The sequence below is a fragment of the Ovis canadensis genome, chromosome 7, assembly GCF_042477335.2.
Source record: "Ovis canadensis isolate MfBH-ARS-UI-01 breed Bighorn chromosome 7, ARS-UI_OviCan_v2, whole genome shotgun sequence".
Classification (NCBI taxonomy): Eukaryota; Metazoa; Chordata; class Mammalia; order Artiodactyla; family Bovidae; genus Ovis; species Ovis canadensis.
In genome coordinates this window covers 55,014,372-55,039,227 of record NC_091251.1, presented here as the reverse complement: position 1 = coordinate 55,039,227, position 24,856 = coordinate 55,014,372, and the positions used below count along the sequence as shown (strand labels likewise).

The following is a 24,856-nucleotide window of genomic DNA, read 5'->3' as shown; positions in this document are numbered from 1 at the left end:
AACAGAAACAGTAATAGTGCACTCATTACAATCTGTTGAGGTCAGAAATAAATATAGTCCCCATTAAATACACTAAAGAGTGCTGACTGGGTAAAAACATAGTCAAGCTCCAAAAAATGTCACAGGCAAACAGGACACCTCTGTGATCAAAGTAAAAAGGCAAGGAGAAAAAAAATGTGTGTGTTTGTGTTATATATTTAATGAGTATTTGCCTCCCTATTATTTTAGGTTGAATGTTTACCTGAGATTCATAGCTCATTAGTTGATGATAATAAAAACATATGGGTTTATTTTAACCAAGATCATGTTTAAGAATAAAGAATTTAAAAATAAAGCATTTATGTAATTTTTTCCCCTTGGGACAGAGTACTTTTTAGAGCACTTCTTTGTATAATGCTGAGTACACAGCGTTTGGACTAGCTCATCACTGGAGAAAAGGGCAGAAGTATAGGGGTTAATGAAACATTCATTAGTCCCAGGGGGCTAATTAGTGGCTCAATACTATATTTTTCTTCTTTCCAGCACATTCCATTCCAATTAAGTACACTGAGTAAAGATTTTATACAAACTGAGAATAACTAAAAAGGTTTCTCTGCCTTTAAAAACATCCTTTATGGGCTCATATTTTTTACTTTTTAATTTGCATGTGGCAATAATATATATATTAAGAGCAAATCTCAGATTCAACTCATTAGTTAAATGTATCTTTGTCCCTTTTACATGGGGTTTCTCAAAATTTTAAAATAAGTAAGTGAAACACAGAGTTCACATTTCTATTAATTTCTACCAGGTGACAAAATCACCTCTGAAAGCCTTCCAGCACTGAATCCTTGTATACAAATGTTAATCTGAGCTTCTGAACTGGTGACTTCTGGGTCTGTATCATGTGCAGAGTAGTATTCAGGCATCCACCTCCAGAAAAGGAATGTTACCTGCCCTTGCTGAGCTGCATCTAAGATTCTCACAGGATAGCTCCATTGGGTGTAATCTTAGCTTTAAAGATACTGCCAAGAACAGAAGCAAGACCCCAAAGGTGAAAAGAAAACCAGGCGATATAAACACCCATGCATTTTTATAGGACAGAGTTCTCGCTGCTGTCCCTTTTCTCACCCCACCACCAGAAAAGAATACAATGCATTAACCAACCTCTCCTCTTTTCACAAAAGTGCTAGTTCTTCCTTAAAGGAAGTACCTTTTCAGTGACTGATCTGTTATGGAAAATGTGGAGTAGAGAAAATGTGAGCTGTGATACTGTTAACAACTTCACTGATAGTCTAACATTACCACTCGTTCATCAACAAGTATGTATTGAGTGTCTACTGTCACCTCTGTTGTAGGGACTGAAGATACATGTGTGTGCAAAAGTGTTTGTTTTTTTTTTTTTAAAACCCCTGTTCTTGGGACTTCCCTGATGGTCCAGTGGTTAAGACTCTGTGCTCCCAATGCAGCAGGTCCAGGTTTGATCCCTAGTCAGGGAACTAAGATCCCACAAGCTGAAACTCAGAGCCTGTGTGCTGCAGCTAAGACCCTGTGCAGCCAAGTAAATTAATTAAAAAAGAAAATCTCCTTCTCTTTTATATTCTAGCAGGTGGAGAACAACAATAAACACAAGTACTTTATTTGATATGTTAGAAGATGAGTACTGTGGAAAATGAAAGGTTTAGAATTTCTCGTTGTCCTCATACCTGATCAATCGGCCATTTTCCACATAATACTGCACACGGAAGTGGATGATCATAGGAGGTCCAAACTGATCAATTCCCTAAGCAAAGACACGTGTAAAAATCAGGCTGTTTTTAATTACTTCAAAAGTGGGTTTTAAAAACAACAAATATCATTTTTAAGACACCTTTTAAACACTGGAAGGTTTGATTTACTTCTAATGAGTAGGGGCGTCCAGTAGGTATAAAGTTGTCCATGCAGAAACAGGAAGTTATAAAGCATCATCACTATCTGATACTCATTCACTGTAATACCAGTGACAACATAAGGGAAGATAAAAATAAATGCCAGTGGAAAGTTCTAGCTGAGATCCAGCTCCTCTCCCAGCTCTGTCCCCTGTGGTGACCATTTGCTCCTCATTACAATGTTCTCCTGTTCCTCTGACATTCCACATACCAAATTCTAACATGCTGTTTGTTTATTTAGACATTCATGTTCCTTACTTTGTAGTTGGCTTTGAAGTAGCCTTCAGTTTACTCCAAGAATTCTTAAATACAAATCAGAGGATCAAGGACTACACACTGGGGATTATTACTGTTTTGTGAGGGTGATCTTGAGAACACTAGGTAAGTTCCTAGTGAACGCTCTCCTATGCAAATGCAAGGCAAGGGTTCAATAAAGTAATAAAATATCTATGTAAAGTCATTTTAAAATGACTAATAATTTCTAGACAGTTTTGACAACTAATGTGGCTAAAGAAGAGGAACAAATACTTTTCCCATGATTTTCATTTCAAAATATTATCCCAAGGTTATGGAAAAGTTATTGTCTAATATTATTTTAGCAGATGTTAAAAATCTTTTGCTACATGCTATAAGCTATTAATCCTTCACTAATGTGATATTTTAGAACTTATAATTCATATCCCTTTCCAAATCTTTACTATATAAAGTGTTAAGATGTTTTCCTAATGTATAACAGCTAAAATAAACCTTTTTTAAAAATCAAAATAATTTTGCTGATAAATGTAATCTCACCCAAGTGACTTCGTATTGTCGTACCTTGCTGGCCTCTTTCTTCCATTCTTTTGGACAATACTTATAAAGCTTTTGTGACAACTCCATATACACGTGTTCATTATCTGCACATTAAAAAAAAAAAAAAAGGAGACCAGGTGATAAAGGATAGATTTTTTTTTTAAAGAAAAGAATATACAAAGAAATGGGTTTTTCAAAAAAAGCCTCAGGCTTTCTGAATGTACTCTAAACACACATATCACCAAGAAAACTGAAAACATAAAAAGATATAAGGTTCTGTGAGATAGCTATTAATGACATTATTATTTTGCTTTTGCAATACAGAACATGTATCATTGAAAATGTTAACATTTAGAAGAAATATTAGATTCCTATTCTTGCTTTTACTTAGTTTCCATGGTCATTATAACTTATAGTTTAACCTCCAACACTGTGGTATTACTCAGTCTTAGAAAAACATGCTTTTGTTTGGTTCACAGAGGAGCCATCTCATAAGCGCAAAGTAATAAAAAAGGGCAGAAACAGCATCTTAATTGCTATGTAAGAAACTAAAAAAAACTGATGATAACCGATTTGTTTCCAAGTGAGGAGCTTGACCCATGTGTTTTGTGAAGAGAAGTCTCTAATACTATTCCTTCTCTGTGCTATCCCACATAAAACACAGAATGAAAATGATAAAGCGTTACTTGCTCTGCTTCTGGGGTTGATCTTGTGGGAAGAAAAAAATAATCTTATGCAAAACAAGAATGGATGCCAAAATATTTCTTCGAGGGAATGATGTTCTTAAGATGAGCAGAAAATAAGACTGCTACGTAACTCATGTAAAAATGATCTAAACGTGAAAACTAGCTGGTAAAAAGTGTAAAAATTTTCAGATTTCCCAAATGGACTCTTTTAAAGAGAGAGATTTCATACGAAAAGTATTCCTATCTTGTACAAAGTTTTCAAAAAAATTTTTTTAAACTCCTTCACCATCACCCTGGGGTCATGCTCATGGAAAGTCCTGCATAAAAATGTACTTGTTGTGGAAGAAAAGTGTCTCTCTTTGACTACTCCAAGAATAACACATGCCCACACTGTCACTCATGACTGAATATTGGAGTTTGACAGAACAAGTCAAACGTTTGACTCGAATAGGAAGGGTAAAGCCACTCTTTGTCAATGAATGTCATAATAAGTCAACTAAGTGTGGATGAAAGGGGCAAAGAAGTCCGAGAGATAAGAAGATGCTACTAAAATCCATTTATCACATGAACTAAAATCATCTCCCATTTCTATGTTACCAATTAAACATGAAATGGACAAGATCAGACAACCTTCCTGTTGAAACTGATTTGTTTTTGCCTTGCGTTCCTGTCTGAAGAAGCAACATAATGAATAGAACTGAGACTGCTCGCCATAATGGCAGAAGCATAGTTTTTTATTTTTTTTATTTTTTTTATTTTTATTTTTTTTACTTTCAAAACAACTTTTTATTTATTTTTTTAAATTTTATTGTTTTTTTTTCTTTTTTTTTTCTTTTTTAAATTTTAAAATCTTTAATTCTTACATGCATTCTCAAACATGAACCCCCCTCCCACCTCCCTCCCCATAACATCTTTCTGGGTCATCCCCAAGCACCAGCCCCAAGCATGCAGCATCCTGCGTCAGACATAGACTGGCGATTCAATTCACATGATAGTATACATGTTAGAATGTCATTCTCCCAAATCATCCCACCCTCTCCCTCTCCCTCTGAGTCCAAAAGTCCGTTATACACATCTGTGTCTCTTTCCCTGTCTTGCATACAGGGTCGTCATTGCCATCTTCCTAAATTCCATATATATGTGTTAGTATACTGTATTGGTGTTTTTCTTTCTGGCTTACTTCACTCTGTATAATCGGCTCCAGTTTCATCCATCTCAACAGAACTGATTCAAATGAATTCTTTTTAACGGCTGAGTAATACTCCATTGTGTATATGTACCACAGCTTTCTTATCCATTCATCTGCTGATGGACATCTAGGTTGTTTCCATGTCCTGGCTATTATAAACAGTGCTGCGATGAACACTGGGGTACATGTGTCTCTTTCAATTCTGGTTTCCTCAGTGTGTATGCCCAGAAGTGGGATTGCTGGGTCATAAGGTAGTTCTATTTGCAATTTTTTAAGGAATCTCCACACTGTTCTCCATAGTGGCTGTACTAGTTTGCATTCCAACCAACAGTGTAGGAGGGTTCCCTTTTCTCCACACCCTCTCCAGCATTTATTGCTTGCAGATTTTTGGATCGCAGACATTCTGACTGGTGTGAAGTGGTACCTCATTGTGGTTTTGATTTGCATTTCTCTAATAATGAGTGATGTTGAGCATCTTTTCATGTGTTTGTTAGCCATCCGTATGTCTTCTTTGGAGAAATGTTTATTTAGTTCTTTGGCCCATTTTTTGATTGGGTCGTTTATTTTTCTGGAGTTGAGCTGCATAAGTTGCTTGTATATTTTTGAGATTAGTTGTTTGTCAGTTGCTTCATTTGCTATTATTTTCTCCCATTCAGAAGGCTGTCTTTTCACCTTGCTTATATTTTCCTTTGTTGTGCAGAAGCTTTTAATTTTAATTAGATCCCATTTGTTTATTTTTGCTTTTATTTCCAGAATTCTGGGAGGTGGATCATAGAGGATCCTGCTGTGATTTATGTCTGAGAGTGTTTTGCCTATGTTCTCCTCTAGGAGTTTTATAGTTTCTGATCTTACATTTAGATCTTTAATCCATTTTGAGTTTATTTTTGTGTGCGGTGTTAGAAAGTGATCTAGCACTATGTTTCTACCATCTGGCAGTTTGACCAGAGCTGTATACTTTCTCAAGCACACATCAGTCCTGCAAAGCAGGTGAAGCAGTGATTTCTATTTGACATGAGAGAAAACTGAAATGGAGAGAAGGCAAGGGACATGTCTAAAGCCACATAGCTAGCTAGTGGTAGAACCTGAATCAGAACCAGATGCCTGTTCCAAAGTTCTTGCACCATCCTGCAATCTCTCTTCTAAAAAACACATCTCAAAAACTCTTATTTTGAAAACCAAGGAAACTGATTTTATGAGACTGACTTGCTGAACAGCAAAGATCAACAGTCTGCCTATAGTTGAAGTAAGAAGAATTAACTCTGTAGGGCATCTTATTTCCCCCAGGCTCTTCCTTGACAGAATGACTGAGGTATGTACTAATATGAATATGGAGCTGAGCATTTGTGTTTTTACTGCTTCCACTATTCACAGGAAGAAACTGAAGAGCAAATGGTTGGTTCCTTTCTTCTTTTCTTTAAATATAATTTATTTTAATTGGAGGTTAATTACTTTACAATATTGTATTGATTTTGCCATACATCAACATGAATCCACCACGTGTGTACATGTGTTCCCCATCCTGAACCCCCTCCCACCTCCCTCCCTATACCATCCCTCTGGGTCATCCCAGTGCACCAGCCCCAAGCATCCTGTATCCTGCATCGAACCTAGACTGGCAATTTGTTTCCTATATGATATGATACATGTTTCAATGCCATCCTCCCAAATCATCCCACCCTCGCCCTCTCCCACAGAGTCCAACAGACTGCTCTTTACATCTGTGTCTCTTTTGCTGTCTTGCATAAGGGGTTATCGTTACTATCTTTCTAAATTCCATATATATGCGTTAGTATACTGTATTGGTGTTTTTCTTTCTGGCTTACTTTACTCTGTATAATCGGCTCCAATTTCATCTACCTCATTAGAACTGATTAAAATGTATTCTTTTTAGTGGCTGAGTAATACTCCGTTGTGTCTATGTACCACAGCTTTCTTATCCATTCATCTGCTGATGGACATCTAGGTTGCTTCCATGTCCTGGCTATTACAAACAGTGCTGCAATGAACATTGGGGTACATGTGTCTCTTTCAATTCTGGTTTCCTCGGTGTGTATGCCCAGCAGTGGGATTGCTGGGTCATAAGGCAGTTCTATTTCCAGTTTTTTAAGGAATCTCCACACTGTTCTCTGTAGTGGCTGTACTAGTTTGCATTTCCACCAACAGTATAAGAGGGTTCCCTTTTCTCCACACCCTCTCCAGCACTTATTGCTTGTAGACTTTTGGACAGCAGCCATTCTGACTGGTGTGAAGTGGTACCTCTTTGTGGTTTTGTAAATGAAGCAACTGACAAAGAACTAATCTCAAAAATATACAAGCAACTCCTGCAGCTCAATTCCAGAAAAATAAATGACCCAATCAAAATATGGGCCAAAGAACTAAACAGACATTTCTCCAAAGAAGACATACAGATGGTTTCTTGATGTGTTCCCTGTTCCATGGTCTCTGGCCTCTTCAGAGTGGTCTTTCTAGATAAATGAAAACAGCTCACATTTTGGAGCTGAACTTATTGATCAGCTCATCATAATACACTTTCCAATTTGGGAGATCTGAGCATTTTATGGTACTAACCAGATTCTCAAGATATCATAAACCTTTCAATTGAAACCAATTTCAGTAGTGGAAAATAATTCATATCCAAACACAAAATACAGCTACATTTCACAAAACAGGTTTCCTTGAAAAACTGAGCAAAGATCTGAAAGGTTTTGTGGCATCTAGAAGACTAAATTAGAGAAATTTTAAAGTATGATTTGAAAGAAAAAAGTTTTAAGGAATGGCTACACTTAAACTCTGGGAACTTAACTCTAACTAAGGTGTCACTGGCATAGAAAACTTATATGGAGCCCTTTACTTGAAAATCTTCTCCATGTAAAGTATACAGAAGAAACTGATCCCATATCTCCAAGTTATATGTTTTGACTGGAAAAAAAAGAGAAGGGATAAAGGAAGGAAAAAAAGAAAATAAGAGTAAATTAATAGATCATTTTGTTATACTATATCTTCAACAGTAAGAGAATTGGAATAGAGAAAAGTCAGGTTTATTATGTCTACATGTCTTTTATTTTTTTTATTTTTTTTTTATTTTATTTATTTTTATTTTTATTTATTTTTTATTTATTTATTTTTTTAATTTTAAAATCTTTAATTCTTACATGCGTTCCCAAACATGACCCCCCCTTCCACCTCCCTCCCCATAACATCTCTCTGGGTCATCCCCATGCACCAGCCCCAAGCATGCTGCACCCTACGTCAGACATGGACTGGCGATTCAATTCTTACATGATAGTATACATGTTAGAATTCCCATTCTCCCAAATCATCCCACCCTCTCCCTCTCCCTCTGAGTCCAAAAGTCCGTTATACACAACTGTGTCTTTTTTCCTGTCTTACATACAGGGTCGTCATTGCCATCTTCCTAAATTCCATATATATGTGTTAGTATACTGTATTGGTGTTTTTCTTTCTGGCTTACTTCACTCTGTATAATTGGCTCCAGTTTCATCCATCTCATCAGAACTGATTCAAATGAATTCTTTTTAACGGCTGAGTAATACTCCATTGTGTATATGTACCACAGCTTTCTTATCCATTCATCTGCTGATGGACATCTAGGTTGTTTCCATGTCCTGGCTATTATAAACAGTGCTGCGATGAACATTGGGGTACATGTGTCTCTTTCAATTCTGGTTTCCTCGGTGTGTATGCCCAGCAGTGGGATTGCTGGGTCATAAGGTAGTTCTATTTGCAATTTTTTAAGGAATCTCCACACTGTTCTCCATAGTGGCTGTACTAGTTTGCATTCCAACCAACAGTGTAGGAGGGTTCCCTTTTCTCCACACCCTCTCCAGCATTTATTGCTTGCAGATTTTTGGACAGCAGCCATTCTGACTGGTGTGAAGTGGTACCTCATTGTGGTTTTGATTTGCATTTCTCTAATAATGAGTGATGTTGAGCATCTTTTCATGTGTTTGTTAGCCATCCGTAAGTCTTCTTTGGAGAAATGTCTATTTAGTTCTTTGGCCCATTTTTTGATTGGGTCATTTATTTTTCTGGAATTGAGCTGCATAAGTTGCTTGTATATTTTTGAGATTAGTTGTTTGTCAGTTGCTTCATTTGCTATTATTTTCTCCCATTCAGAAGGCTGTCTTTTCACCTTGCTTATATTTTCCTTTGTTGTGCAGAAGCTTTTAATTTTAATTAGATCCCATTTGTTTATTTTTGCTTTTATTTCCAGAATTCTGGGAGGTGGATCATAGAGGATCCTGCTGTGATTTATTTCTGAGAGTGTTTTGCCTATATTCTCCTCTAGGAGTTTTATAGTTTCTGATCTTACATTTAGATCTTTAATCCATTTTGAGTTTATTTTTGTGTGCGGTGTTAGAAAGTGATCTAGTTTCATTCTTTTACAAGTGGTTGACCAGTTTTCCCAGCACCACTTGTTAAAGAGATTGTCTTTACTCCATTGTATATTCTTGCCTCCTTTGTCAAAGATAAGGTGTCCATATGTGTGTGGATTTATCTCTGGGCTTTCTATTTTGTTCCATTGATCTATGTGTCTGTCTTTGTGCCAGTACCATACTGTCTTGATGACTGTGGCTTTGTAGTAGAGCCTGAAGTCAGGCAAGTTGATTCCTCCAGTTCCATTCTTCTTTCTCAAGATTGCTTTGGCTATTCGAGGTTTTTTGTATTTCCATACAAATCTTGAAATTATTTGTTCTAGTTCTGTGAAAAATGTGGCTGGTAGCTTGACAGGGATTGCATTGAATTTGTAAATTGCTTTGGGTAGTATACTCATTTTCACTATATTGATTCTTCCGATCCATGAACATGGTATATTTCTCCATCTATTAGTGTCCTCTTTGATTTCTTTCACCAGTGTTTTATAGTTTTCTATATATAGGTCTTTAGTTTCTTTAGGTAGATATATTCCTAAGTATTTTATTCTTTTTGTTGCAATGGTGAATGGAATTGTTTCCTTAATTTCTTTTTCTACTTTCTCAAAAAAAAAAGAAATTAAGGAAACAATTCCATTCACGAATATTGCATTCCTATATACATGTCTTTTAATGTCAAAAATTACAAAACAAATTAAATTACAAAAATAACCAAGGTAATTTCCTATAGTGCAAAGAAACAAAAACCAAGTTGGGTTCATTAAAACATAAAAGAGCAAATGCATAAAATCTAGACTTGTAAAGAGGAACCAGTTTTTGAGTTCAAATGATAATAAATTCAAGACCTAAAATTCTAAATCATAGAAGAAATATACAACAGTTGAGTTTAAAATATGAATACTAGATTAAAAGCCATGATTACAAGTACTTTGACAATCACAATTACATAACAATATGCTCAATTAATTATAGCTATAAAATGCCATTTCCTTAGGGACAGTTGGCTAACTCCATCAGAGATGGGCCTGAGACTTACTTTGTATAACACTGAGTCCAAAGAGGTGACAGTCCTTTAGCCTGAGTAGGTCACACACCTGGACCAGTAACTGGTGACATAGAATTTTGACCTATGGGAAAAAAGACAAAAATAAAACAAACACAACTTAATAATTCAGCCAAGTCCAAACAGTGAGCCACAACCAGGCAATGTAATGCATCCTAAATATATGCCGAAGGGACAAGCTGACACTAGCAAAACAACAGTTGGTTTATGGAAATCACTACAGCTGTTTCAGTAATGATGATCACAAGAGAAATTTCTACAACATGGTGATAAAGTACCAGTGCAATCTTGTACAAGACTCACAAATCTTAGGACACATGGACAAGGCCTTACTCTATAGCCATGGTGCACGATAAATATGTATTTCAGAAGGAAACCAAAATAATCTAATCAAATGATCGAAATTATTAATTATCAAAATTACTAATTTGGCAAGTATTTTTACAAGGAACGTTTTCGTCATGGTGGTTTAAACAAAATGCTCATATACCACACAATGAGTAAATGTCTGACGAATGAAAGCCAAGGACCTGATTTCCTGTGGGTTTCTTACCTTCCTTCTGGTCCATGACTACAGACTACAGTACTCTGTATATAGCTTTTATTTACTTTAATCAATCACTTTCATTGACATATCTTTTAAGTACTAAACCAGGTTCTTTTCTGAGTCCTAGTTATAATAATAAAATCATGTTAATTTGGAACATGGAGTTAAGGTTAAGTTATTCTGAAAAGTCACATGCTGGAAGATAAAACAGTCTTTAAAAGACACAGTTTTATTGACTTTTCAAATACTGAATGAAGTATTTTGGGGGACACATAATTGTAATGAGTCTGCCTTGTTGAACTCAGAATCACTAAAGCTTATCGGTGTTGGGATTGACATTGAGACCATATAGGTCACTTTCTTCATTTGACAGACATATAAAAGAAAACCCAGAGAGCCTGAAGTCATATAATTAGTATTAACAGAGAGAGTAACTCAGAACTTTGCTCATTTGTGTATTATAATATTTTTGTATGTAAATATTATTAAAATATGTGCAACCTAACAGTTCATTATATTATGTGTGACATTTCCCCTCATATTTGTACTAGTAACTTGCAACTTCTTTCTTAAATAATCATGCCAGTTACAGTTTTAATGATTTCAAATCTTAAATTAGTTATATTAATCATTGAATTAATGATTTTCTTATCATACTTTAATATATAACTTAGATTCAGAAAATAAAACATGTTGAGATCTCTTAATAATTGAAAGTCAAACAATTCAGAATGGTGACAATGTCAACTGGAGTAAGAAAGATAGGTTTATGGCTCTTTTCCACATTCACTATTAATGTGAATAGTGAATTCACAGTGGCTCAGCAGTAAAGAAACCACCTGCAATGCAGGAGGCGCAGGTTCAATCCCTGGGTTGGGAAGATCCCCTGGGGGAGGGCATGGCAACCCACTCCAGTGTTCTTGCCTGGGTAATCCCACGGACAGAACAGCCTAGTGGGCTGCAGCCCATGGGACTGCAAAGAGTCAGACACATCAAGAGACTGAGAACACAGGCAATCTAAAGCGCCTTATCCACTGCTGCTGCTGCTGCTAAGGTGCTTCAGTCGTGTCCGACTCTGTGCAACTCCATAGACAGCAGTCCACCAGGCTCCCCCGTCCCTGGGATTCTCCAGGCAAGAACAGGGGAGTGCGTTGCCATTTCCTTCTCCAACGCATGAAAGTGAAAAGTGAAAGTGAAGTCACTGAGTTGTGTCCAACTCTCAGTGACCAATGGACTGCAGCCTACCAGGCTCCCCCATCCATGGGATTTTCCAGGCAAGAGTGCTGGAGTGGGGTGCCATTGCCTTCTCCACCTTATCCACTAGAAAGTGCAAAAAGGATTTATGTAAGGCCAAATAGCACCGCTTCAGCTGTTTAGAAGCAACAGGAATTCCGTGAAGCCGGGACAATGTCTTATTTTATACTCAGAATATACAGCAGGCATTCAATAAATGTCTGATGAATGAAAGCCAAGGACCTGATTTCCTGTGGGTTTCTTACCTTCCTTCTGGTCCATGACTACAGACTACAGTACTCTGGCCCACTGAGCAGATCATTTAATACTGTGCCACTCAAGAATCTGTGTCAATACACAGTCCACCAACACCACTGAGGGGATACATTTGCCAACAGGAAATCAGTGTCACCTTCATTCACTAAAAAGACTTTGGATTTGAGTTCTGTATTACTGAAACTACACTTTATAAATAAGCTTAAACAAAGAAAATGATAAAGTAATGGGAAAAGTATTTAAGGTTAAATAAAACTGAACTATATACTAGAAATTTGAGACTTAAAGAAGTCTAGGACTTTAATCTTTAGCTTTGACTGTATTTTAAAATGTCATATACAAAGTACTTTGGATAAAATATGATTAAAAAGTTAAAAGAAAAATTCCAAACCACACGCTGTATACAAAATAAACTATGTTGTACCTCTGTATAACTATTGTTCAAATAATCTCCATACATCCATACATCCTATATAATTATTATTGTTCCACTAGTTTTAAATCAAGTATCTGGAGCATAATAAAGCTCTTTAACAAGGATCAAGGAAAGACAATGTTCCTATTTAAAAACTGCAAGTAAGTAAGGCTGCGGCTCTGAAGTCTTACCTACTGTGAAAACAATTTTGAATTTTTTGCATTTGCATATTATGAGTCTTGAAGGCTATGTTTTAGTTGACTAAAAATTTTCAAGTTCTTTAATCTTCAGGAGCAATAGGAACTTTAAAAGGTGCCATAGACTATGAGGCATTAGGGATAAGAATGAAAGCATTATCTAAAAATATACTTTGTATGGAACTTTTTAATAGAAACAGCATCTAATTCTCAGTGTCAATGGCTTGTTGAGCAAGAATGTCTAAAATATACTACAGAAAAAGAATTGCTCACTCTCGTCTCAGTGAAGAGATATCTCTTAGCCACAGTTTATATCACTTAAAAATTTTGTGACTCCTACATTAACATAACTTTATTTCCAAAAATTTCCAAGTTTCCACATTTAATATTTATCTGATGATTAAAATAATTTAGAACAATCCCTATTGTTTCAATTCATGGAAAATAAAAAATGATCAAAACTACATTTACCCCATGCAGAAAGGCAATATTCTATCAATTACACTTCTCAGGGAATAAATTTTCTTCATTTAAAAAAAGTGTTTAGAAATGATTTTTAAAAAGGAGACCATTAATGAAAGTTTTTGTTATAGTTAATCTGTTCTACCACAACTCTACAAACAACATTGCTATTTTCTGAAGACAAAAATGACACTTTGTAGAAAATGACAGGCCTTTGGCAGCCCTGGTTGGCTTTGTAGCAGTGAGGGGACCCCAAGCTACTTAACCCAGTTCCTCCTCCTCCCTCCTTTGGTCCAGCAGTTTGCTTGCTAATGAGGAGTCGACATGGCAGGGCTTTCCATGTACCCTGGAATAAGAACAGGTCTACATGGTGTTCAGAAGTTGAGTTTCATTAATAGAATGAGCACATAGCTCAAAGAAATGAAAACAGGTGCTACTCTATTAAGTGCTCACTCACTGAGGCCACACACGGCCATAAGCATGTAAGCATCTTATGTCTTTATATCCTCACAATGTCCCTGTGAGGAGAGCAGATTATTTTCACTTTATAGAAGAGGAAACCAAAGCAAAGAACTACTTTGCCCAAGGTTGCAGATGTGAAGTAGGGATTTCAGCATAGATCCCTGTGTCCCACCCTAGACTTATTAGATCAGCACCTCCAAGGAGTGGAGTCCAATAGTCTGAGTATTTACCAAGCTCTCCAGATAATTTTTTAGACATCAAGTTGTAAAATCACTGATCTATAGGAACAAATGGATTGCCTGTCAGTCTGTTCTCCATAACTATCTTCCTCAACTGAGATTTCAGTATAAATTAATTTCTTAGAAAATTATAGCCAGCTCCTAGTATTCCTCATGAAATAAGATTAGTCTTCCTTCTAGCTTACCTGAGGTCAGTAAGATTTTGTTCCATATACTGTATGTGTGTGCACACATATGAACACATTTAGACATATTCGACCAGGTGAAAAGGCAGAAATGGAACTGAGAGAAGTTTCTTAAGTGCTTATACTATATGTTTATGTATATTTAAAAATTTTAGTTGATACCTTCTCTATATAACTGTTCAAAGAACTTAAACAACATATTCATGTATACATGTAAATTATCTTTTAATATATTCTGACAGTGCCCATACTGAAGAAGAGAGATAATGTTGCCAATTCTAACTAGGTTTTAAAAACCAAATGCTGGAATAATAATAGTTTATCACTTCACACATCCCAAACAGCTTTGGGTAATCTGAGTATAAAAGAGCTAAATCAATAGAAATTCTGCCTAAGAGATGGATAAAATTCACTCAATAGGCAGGTTTGATACTCAGACAATTCCTTTAAGCAAAAACAAGGCTACATTAGTAAATCAAGGAACTCTGGTGACTGACAGAATGAAACCAAAATAATTATGATAAGCAAAATCTTTTCCTCTAAATTTTTAATGGAGCTATTTAAATGTCATATAGCTTCAGTATAACATTTAGAAATATTCTTTTCATATGGCAATTGGGTTAAAAATACAGTAGCAAGAAGAATTAACTCAAGGCATGAACTAAGGAAATTTTTAAGGAAAATTTTTCCCTTAATTCCAACAGAATACAAAGAAAGAACATGAAAGCTGACAACAGGGAGGGTTGACAAATGCTAGGCATGACTGTGATCAGTCATGCCTGTGCAGCAGTCTCTACCAAAGCTCAACATATGCATACATCATGATTCACAGTCCATTTCCAGGTGTAAGTCCAGACATGTATATACATGTGTGTGTGCTCAGTCGCTAAGTCACGTTCGACTCTTACAACTCCATGGACAGTAGCCCGTGAGGCTCCCCCGTCCATGGGATTCTCCAGGCAAGAATACTGGAGTGGATTGCCATTTCCTCCTCCAGGGTTTCTTCCCGACCCACGGGTTGAACCCATGTCTCCTACACTGGCAGGCTGATTCTTTTACCACTGAGCCACCTGGGAAGCCCATATACGTATGTGTATATACATAAAATGTTCATGACCGTTTTATTTGTAATACCTCCAAAACTTAAAATAACCTAATACCCATTAATAACAGCTGGAGAAGAAATTAGGCATACTCATACAATGAAATATAATAATGAAAAAAAGAATTACTGTCACATGCAATAGCATGGATAACTTTCACAGGCCAAATATTGAGTATATAAAATATAGGCAGATATAAAAGTGAGCACACCACATAATTTTAGCTGCATGAAATTCAGAAATAAAAAAATTACCCTATGGTGATAGAAGTGGAAATAGAGATTACCTTTTGGTAGAGATTATTGATTAGGAGGGATCACAAAAGATCTTTCTGAGGCACTAGAAATCTACTGTATCTCAAGCTGAATGATGGTTACTTGGATGTACACACTGGGGAAAAGTCAGAGCTGCACACTTGATATTCCTATACTCTGCTGTAAGTAAATTATAACTCGACTTTAAAAGTAAAAAAAAAAAGAGAAAAAGTATTATATTCCTCAATGTCCAGGTTAACTAAGAGAGTTAACTCCAGCTCATCAACCATAAGCAAGTTTAGTGGGCAAATACACAGCCTATTCTTGAAACTGGCTAGACTTAGGCTGCAGCCTACCATCAAAACAATGATCAAGATGCATGTTAAAAAGTCAGCAATTATGTATTACCATTTCATGAGTGTAGGTGACAACTCAAAAACATTTAAAAAGCAAACTCAGATAGCCATAAAAATTATATTTCATAAAAGTTTTTTTAAAAAGCAAAGTATTTATTTTTCTATATATAATATAGTAACAGATATTCTCTAATTTTACCAGACAAGAGAATGCTAAAGACAGCTGAACTTAAGCTATCATTCAAATTTATACCTGTGTAGACAGCCTTAATACCCCAATTCTCCAGCATTATTAACAGTCTCATTCTGTGAGGATCTCATCATTAGCCAAGTCATAATTTGAATGTGGCCACTGGTGGGAATATCATCATTTAAACATTTCTAAAGTAGGATCTACTCACATTTATGATGATGTTCAGAGATTCATCATTAGGAAGGAAAATACACACACTCCGGCGGTCCTGCATGACTCTGTTGTTATGGAAGTTCAATTTGTTCATTGTGTTGTGGGCTCTCTAGTGGTCAGGGCTGGGCTCCGAGTCCTCGGCAATTCCTCTGGTTCCGAGCACTCCAAAGCCAAACTCTGCTCCTCATCACACTCCCTACAGGAGAAGCATCGTGATATTCGACTACGTAGGTTTCATAGCTGTGAAGAAAAGAAAGTCCAAAAGGAAGGAGGTTGTGAATGAAGATGGCAAGACTGGTGAACAGACAGACGGGGAGAGGAGCTGCAGCAGGACAGGGCCCAGCGCGTCTCACAGTGAGGCCGGCCTCGTCTAATCCCTGAGAACACACGGGCACGCACTCTCTACTTTGCCCACTACCAAGTGTTCTAAAAGTTACGTTCACAGTCATGAATCTAACATAAAGCCAATGAGTGTCTCTACATTCAAGGTGGTACTGTGTACTGCAGGGCTTTCAAAAGCAGAGCCTGCCTTTGAGAAATTGCCAGTCTCATATGGAAGGGTTCTGGAATAAACGAACAAAATGACAAAGCAGCAATAACAACACAATTCTCAATCCCTCTCCTTTTTTTCTTCCATTACAATCAAACTCAAAGAAATTTCTTGGATCTTACACTATATTCCTTCTTCAACCACTGTGGTCTGGCTTCATTTCCTTCTTCTAACCAGCATGGCTTTGCCACAGGAAGCCAGTGATCTCAAGACCATGAGGAGAAACCATAGCATTCACTTTGATTGACCTCAGTATGTACAACACTTACTGAGGCTGTTAAGTCCTCCTTACAACCTTTTTCTCCCTGAGTTTTTATGATGCTGCCCTCTCTTCTCATTCTCTAACCTGACAATGCAGTTATTTCACCAACCAGTTAACACATAGAAATAACATGATAGTATATAATAAATATTTGTATTTATTTTATATGGTAGATTTTGGATACTTCTCATATCTAACCGGTTTATTAAACCACGTAATTTTACTTTTAAAATTCTCTCAGATATTCAGTGTAAAGAATTTTGCTTGCAAGTTATAAAGACTTAATCACCAATTTTCAATAACCACACTTTTTATTGCCGTCTCATGTCTCACTGCATTGGCAAGACTTTAAGAATAATTTTAAAACATTGGTGGATATTTTCTACTTTTAATGAATGTGTCTAGTGTTTCATATATTATTCCTAATACAACACTATTCAACCACGGTATGTTAAGGCAACTTGCCTGTCAAACCAGTAGTAATCATTTATATTGTTCCTTTACAGCTACGTTTGTAGGATATGTAGGAATTTCCAGGAATATGGATTAGTTTTATCAGGCAGAAAGCATAACCATATAGTTTTAATAGAAGAGCTATTATCACTGCTCATATAAATCAAACCATAAATGAGGCAGAATCTTGGCTTATTTGTTTAAGGTGCAATGTCCATCTCTTATCAGCAGGAAGACAGGAGAGAATATACTCTTAGATGGCACCGTAAGTAAATGTAAACTAGTATTTATTTTTTTAAAGTATAAGTAAAATACCATCGATCAGGGAGCTACTCAAACCTAAGTAAAAACATATACAGTATTTCCTTAGGAAGGAGACCAAAAGCCCCTTAGGAGTATTCTACATTTCTTAAAGCATAACGGGAATTGTTTCACATTAGGCTGTAGCCAGTACATCACCCTACAGGGTCACCAGAGGTCAGTGCTACAGTTCTCTCCAGTATGGGACGGCTAGAATGGTTAGCCTATGTGTTCTATGAACACAAACTAACTGCACTTCAAATCCAACCATTCAGCTGTAGAATGCACACTGTAAACAATTCTAAAGCAAAGAAAGCCATAAGTGAACCGTGCAAAGAAACAGAGGAAAATAATAGAATGGGAAAGACTAGAGATCTCTTCAAGAAAATTAGAGATACCAAGGGAACATTTTATGCAAAGATGGGCACAATAAAGGACAAAAGCATTATGGATCTAATAGAAGCAGAAAATATTAAGAAGAGGTGGCAAGAATATACAGAAGAACTATACAAAAAAAGGCATAAATGACCCAGATAACTATGATGGTGTGATCATTCACTAGAGCCAGATATCCTGGAGTGTGAACTCAAGTGGGCCTTAGGAAGCATTACTACAAACGCAGATAGTAGAGGTGATCGAATTCCAGCTGAGCTATTTTAGTCTTAAAAGATGGTGCATTAAAGTCCTGCATTCAGTATGTCAGCAAATTTGGAAAACTCAGCAGTGGCCACAGGACTGGAAAAGGTCCGTTTTCATTTCAATTCCAAAGAAGGGCAGGGCAAAGAATGTTCAAACTACCGCACAATCGCACTCATCTCACACACTAGCAAAGTAATGCTCAAAATTCTCCAAGCCAGGCTTCAACAGTACTTGAACTGTGAACTTCCAGATATTCAAGCTGGATTTACAAAAGGCAGAGGAACCAGAGATCAAATTGCCAACATCTGTTGGATCACAGAAAAAGCAAGGGAATTCCAGAAAACATCTACTTCTGCTTCCCTGACTAAGCTAAAGCCTTTGACTGAATGGATCACAACAAACTGTGGAAAATTCTGAAAGAGATGGGAATACCAGGCCACCTTACCTGACTCCTGAGAAATCTGTATGCAGGTCAAGAAGCAACAGTTAGAACTGGACATGGAAGAACGAACTGGTTCCAAATTGGGAAAGGAGTATGTCAAGGAAGTATATTGTCACCTTGCTTATTTAACTTATATGCAGAGTACATCATGAGAAACGTTGGACTGGATGAAGCACAAGCTGGAATTAAGATTGCTGGGAGAAATATCAATAACCTCAGATATGCAGATGACACCAAACTTATGGCAGAAAGTGAAGAAGAACTAAAGAGCCTCTTGATGAAAGTGAAAGAGGAGAATAAAAAGGTTGGCTTAAAATTAATGTTCAGAAAACTAAGACTATGGCATCAGCTCCCATCACTTCATGGCAAATAGACGGGGAAACAATGCAAACAGTGAGAGACTTTAACTTTTGGGGGACTCCAAAATCACTGCAGACAGTGACTGCAGCCATGAAATTAAAAGACGGTTGCTCCTTGGAAGAAAAGTTATGGCCAACCTAGATGGCATACTAAAAAGCAGAGACATTACTTTGTTGACAAAGGTCCGTCTAGTCAAAGCTATGGTTTTTCCAGTAGTCATGTATGGATGTGAGAGTTGGACTATAAAGAAAGCTGAGCGATGAAGAATCGATGCTTTTGAACTGTGGTTGGAGAAGACTCTTGAGAGTCCCTTGGACTGCAAGGAGATCAAACCAGTCCATCCTAAAGGAAATCAGTCCTGAATATTCATTGGAAGGACTGATGCTGAAGCTGAAACTCCGATACTTTGGCCACCTGATGTGAAGAACTGACTCATTTGAAAAGACCCTGATGCTGGGAAACATTGAAGGCAGGAAGGAAGGGGATGACAGAGGACAAGATGGTTGGATGGCATCACTGACTTGATGGACATGAGTTTGAATAAGCTCTGGGAGTTGGTGATGGACAGGGAAGCCTGGCATGCTGCAGTCCATGGGGTTGTGAAGAGTTAGACACAACTGAGCAACTGAACTGAGAATAATATTCTCAGGCATACTATCTGAGAAATACAGTTCTAAAATAATTTCATAGTTAAATATTATATTTCATGGCAAACATTTTTCCCTATGCATAGATATATTCCAACACTTAGGCCTCCTCTCTGATATTAAATATGAGATATTTAATATGAGTTGCCCTGATAGACCAGTTGGTAAAGAATCCACCTGCAATGTAGGAGACCCTGGTTCAATCTCTGGGTTGGGAAAATCCGCTGGAGAAGGGATAGGTTACCCACTTTAGTATTCTCGGGCTTCTCTTACAGCTCAGCTGGTAAAGAAGCAGCCTGCAAGGTGGTAGACCAGGGTTCGATCCCTGGGTTGGGAAGACCCCCTGGAGAAGGGAAAGTCTACCGACTCCAGTATTTTGCGGAGAATTCCATGGACTGTATAGTCCATGGGGTCACAAAGAGTCGGACACGACTGAGTGACTTTCACTTTTTCTGATATTAAAATCTTTTCAAGAAATTACAAGCTATGATTAAATGCAACTTATTTAGATTCAAACCATTAAGTGATATTAATCCCAGTAAAATTATTTAAATCTATACTTCAAATTGAGCTACTCATACAATTTTCCATTTCTAATTAAACCAATTAAAGGGGATTTATTTCTACTGACCTACTTTCTAGAATTTAAAAAACAAACTAGGGAAAAATATCTTCTGAAATGGGGATGCTTCCAGAGCTTCATTAAAACAATTTTAAAATTCCATGAGTACAATTTTTATTTACTAGTTTGCTTATGGTTCAATAGTACAGTATAAAAAAGGATGAGAAGAGGATTATAAAGAAAATTTAATAAAAGCAGAGTTAAGAAGCAGTGCTGCTTCATTGTTGCTTTTCTGCTTTCAGGATAGCAAACTAGCAAAGCCTTGAAAGAGAGACAGTATTAAGATTTACTTTACCCAAGCCTGCATTAAAGCTGATTAAAATGTTCCACTGAAATAGCAAAATTCCCGTATCTCTAACATGCTTCAGTATAAAATTTAAAGTTAGACAGTCCTAGGGGAAAGACTTAAGACTAAATGTATACCAATTTTAACCATAGAATTTAGCCTTTGAGCCATTGGCTGCTTATTCTGCATCCTAAGTCCCAAAGCCATCCCAGGGGGGCACATTTCCTACTCCAGGGCAGCCCTTGTGTTCAGTAATCTAGGGATAGATTATCTATGAAGAGCAAACCACGTTATAATCCCATATTTCCCAAACAACAAAAGAACAGCTAACATGGTGATCAAACCCCATCCTGCCATCTTTGTTGTTGTTCAGTCGCTAAGTCATGTCTGACTCTGTGACCCCAAGGACTGCAGAACATCAGGCCTCCATGTCCTCTACTACCTCCAGGAGTTTGCTTAAGTTCATGTCTGTTAAGTCAGTGATGCTATGTAACCATCTCATCTTCTGCCACCCTTTTCTCATTTTGCCTTCAGTCTTCCCCAGCATCAGGGTCTTTTCCAATGAGTTGGCTCATCATATCAGGTGGCCAAAGTGTTGGAGCTTCAGCTTTAGCATCAGTACTTCCAATGAATGGTTAAGGTTGATCTCCTTTAGGACTGACTGATTTGATCTCCCTGCAGTCCAAGGGCCTCTCAAGAGTCTTCTCCAGCACTATAATTCAAAAGCATCAATTCTTCGGTGCTCAGCCTTTTCTATGGTCCAACTCTCACAACCATACATGACTTTTGGAAAGACCATAGCTTTGACTATACAGACCTTTGTTAGCAAAGTGATGTCTTTGCTTTTTAATATGCTATTTAGGTTTGTCCCAGCTTTCTTTCCAAGAAGCAAGTGTCTTCTAATTTCATTGCATAATCACTGTCCACAGTGATTTTGGAACCCAAGAAAAGAGAATCTGTCACTGCGTCCACTTTCTCCCCTTCTATTTGCCATGAAGTGATGGGACTGGATGCCATGATCTCTGTTTTTTGAATGCTGAGTTTTAAGCCGGCTTTTTCACTCTCCTCTTTCACCCTCATCAAGAGGCTCTTTAGTTTCTTTTCACTTTCTGCCATTCGAGTGGTGTCATCTGCATATCTCAGGTTGTTAATGTTTCTCCTGACATCTTTATGAATACCCAAGGTTCAAATTACTTGTTAATTTCCCTACTCAAACTTTAAACCCACATTATTTTAAGTTTCTTACTTCCTGATAAGCCCATTAATGATAAAGTTACTTCATTTCTTTTCAAGAATCGGGAAGCTCACATGTGGTATGCACACTCAATACTGATTTTCAGTTTTAAGAAACTACTGGATAGAGCCTTTAAAACTGTGTCACCTTGGAATAAAAGCATGGACTTTACTTCAATATAATGTATCAGTTGGTTTGTCAGTTGTGATGAAGATCTCATAGTCTTACCAGAGGTTAACAACAGGGAAAGTGGGTACCATGGGTACAGAGGAACACTGTCCCGTATATCTAAATGCATTCTAAAGTTAAAAAGTTTATTTAAAAAACCCTAGGTCACCAGAAATTTCCTCCTCATACAACAGGTATAGTCTCACTTTGAATGAAGTCAAAGGAAGATCCTTAATTCTGAGACTGTCACCCTAAAAAAAGTTAGGTGGTAATTTGATAAGAAAATGACTATAATGTCAGCATGGTTAGTAGGCATATTTCAACAGTCAATAAGGCATCTTTATTACCTAACAAAAATAAGGCAAATAGTATCTTGAAAAGCTGGGTGGCAGACAGCCCTGTCTTTTAATTTAATCACTACATATTCATGAAACTCAAATTATATACACAGCATTGTGGTATTTACTTGGCATAAAGCAGAACACACAAACAATGGAAGATGTGCCCCCTACTTCCACGAATTCACCATCAAGTTAGGGATATAACAGGGCCAGGACGCTTAGGATGATGATATTATGTCCCTCCTTCCCATGAGCACACAGACTCAGATGGACACTTCCGGGAAGACATAACAGATGACAGCATTAGGTGTATGAATACTGTGGCTAACATCACTTTGGAATAAAAAGTACATAGTCTTTTACTCAGTGTTTTCCTAAAAGTGATATCAAAATGGCTTTGCTGTTGTTGTTCATTTATTCATTCATTCATTCAGCATATACAGCTACTATGTGCCAGGTGTTGTTGTAAGTGCTGAACACACAGCAATGAATAGAACAAATATTCAACTCTAATGGAGACAGACAATATATAATGTAGGCAGTGACATGTACTGTGAAGAAAAATAAATTCAGAGTAGGTGAGAGAGCTGATGAAGATACTGTGGTCATGTGGATGCTATTTCATACAGGGTACTCAGGGGAAGCATTTCTGATAAGCATTTCTGATATTTGAGCAGATTTAAGAATTAAGAGAGCGATATAATTTATTTCCTTTCTTCTTTCCTTCTTTCTTTTCTTCCTTCCTTCCCTCTCTCCCTTCTTCCCCCCATCCAACCTAGGGAAATTTTTTCCAAATAGAGGGGACAATAAGTGCCAAGGCTCACTGACGCTTCAGAAAAGGTAAAATAGCAGTAAAAACTATAGCTAACATTGACTACATACTTGTCGCGTTTAGTTGCTAAGTCATGTTTGACTCTTTTGTGCCCCATGGAGTATAGCCCTGCAGGCTCCTCTGTCCATGGGATTTCCTAGACAAGAATACTGGAGTGGGTTGCCATTTCCTTCTTCAGGGGATCTTCCCAACCCAGGGATTAAACCTGCCTCTCCTGTATCAGCAGGTAGATTCTCTACCACTGAGCTAAATGCTGATGTTAAGTATTCATGGTACATTAAAGAAAACCAACAGCTCTTTGCCGTGCTTTCAGTGAAGAGGTAGATAGGATCTATTTCCCTCTTCTCTTGAATCTGAGCTGGCCCTCTGACTAGCTCATGCTCAAAGTTCTGCCTCAGCAGTGGATAACTCAGTAGTTGTCATTATTATTTTTTGGTCTAGCTCCTCTATTCAGATCTTCTTAGAGGAGGATCACTAGTCTGTGAGAGTGTGAGTGTGTGTGTGTGTGTGTGTATGTTTAATTTTCAATGGCAGGTACATAAGTATACACTAATTAAAAGTGGCTTGACTGGTTTACTGCACACATGTCCTTGGACAAGGAAGATTATACAGCAGGGGTTCTTAACCTTGGCAATATTGACATTATGGGGCCAAATACTCTGTGTCGTCAGGGGCTGTCCTGTGCACTGCAGGATGTTCAATGTTCATCTCTGATCTCTGCCCACTAGATACAGGGAGAATCCCCCTCAACTCCCAGTAGTGACAACCCAAAATATCACCGGACATTGCCAAATATCAACTTGGGGGCAAAATTACCCATTGCTGAGAACCAATCGTTGAGAACAAGGAACCTAATCTGCTGAGTCACAACAGGCTGTTCTTACCATCCAGTTAATTTTTAAGCAGTGAAAGAAAAATGTTAGTCAGTCATGTCTGACTCTTTTGTGACCCCATGGACTGTAGCCCACCAGGTTCCTCTGTCCATGCGATTTCCCAGGCAAGAATACTGGAGTGGGCTGCCATTCCCTACTTCAGGGGATCTTCCCAACCCAGGGATCAAACCCAGATCTCCTGCATTGCAGGCAGTTCTTTGCCAGTTGAGCCACCAGGGGATCAAACTCCTACCAAACACACATTTGCCAACTAAATGTCAGCAACTTAGTTTCAAACTTAGAAATCTGGCTTTAACCTTAAAGTTAAATTTTTCAACAGCCACTAGCTTCATAACAGTTTTGAAATTTAGCCTTCTTGAAACTTCCAAGTTTTAACGCAGTGTATTGCCAAACTTCTCATGTAAGTAGAAGTTATTACCAGGTACTTGTTGTTGGAAAGTCCTATAGTTTAATCCCAGTACCTAGAAATATAAAAACTGACCTGGAAATAAATGATACCTGATTATCAATTTGTCTGTACACTCTGTATTATGAGGACTTCTTAAGTAAGGTCATTTGCTTCTAAGAGTCATTCTGGAATCACAGAGTTCTTTTCCTCACTTAATTTGAAGAGTAAGTAAACTGAACATTTTCTACTTCATGCCCTCTTTTGCAATTACTG

At 37.3% G+C, this 24,856-nt stretch overlaps 1 protein-coding gene across 4 annotated transcripts in view; it reads right to left on the bottom strand.

Annotated features, from left to right (window-relative positions):
* FRMD6 (FERM domain containing 6) overlaps positions 1 to 24,856 on the bottom strand; it is an 88,265-nt gene that overhangs the window by 26,092 nt on the left and 37,317 nt on the right. For 2 of the 4 annotated variants that reach the window (XM_069596154.1, XM_069596155.1), the window contains exons 2-5: positions 16,162 to 16,406; positions 10,005 to 10,095; positions 2,724 to 2,803; positions 1,686 to 1,762 (exon numbers count right to left, since the gene is read on the bottom strand). In XM_069596154.1, coding sequence (XP_069452255.1) covers positions 1,686 to 1,762; positions 2,724 to 2,803; positions 10,005 to 10,095; positions 16,162 to 16,260 — 347 coding nt within the window. In that variant the 5' untranslated portion in view covers positions 16,261 to 16,406. Of the gene's footprint in view, positions 1 to 1,685; positions 1,763 to 2,699; positions 2,804 to 10,004; positions 10,096 to 16,161; positions 16,407 to 24,856 lie in introns of all 4 variants that reach the window. The other 2 variants (XM_069596151.1, XM_069596153.1) reach the window with 1 other exon arrangement.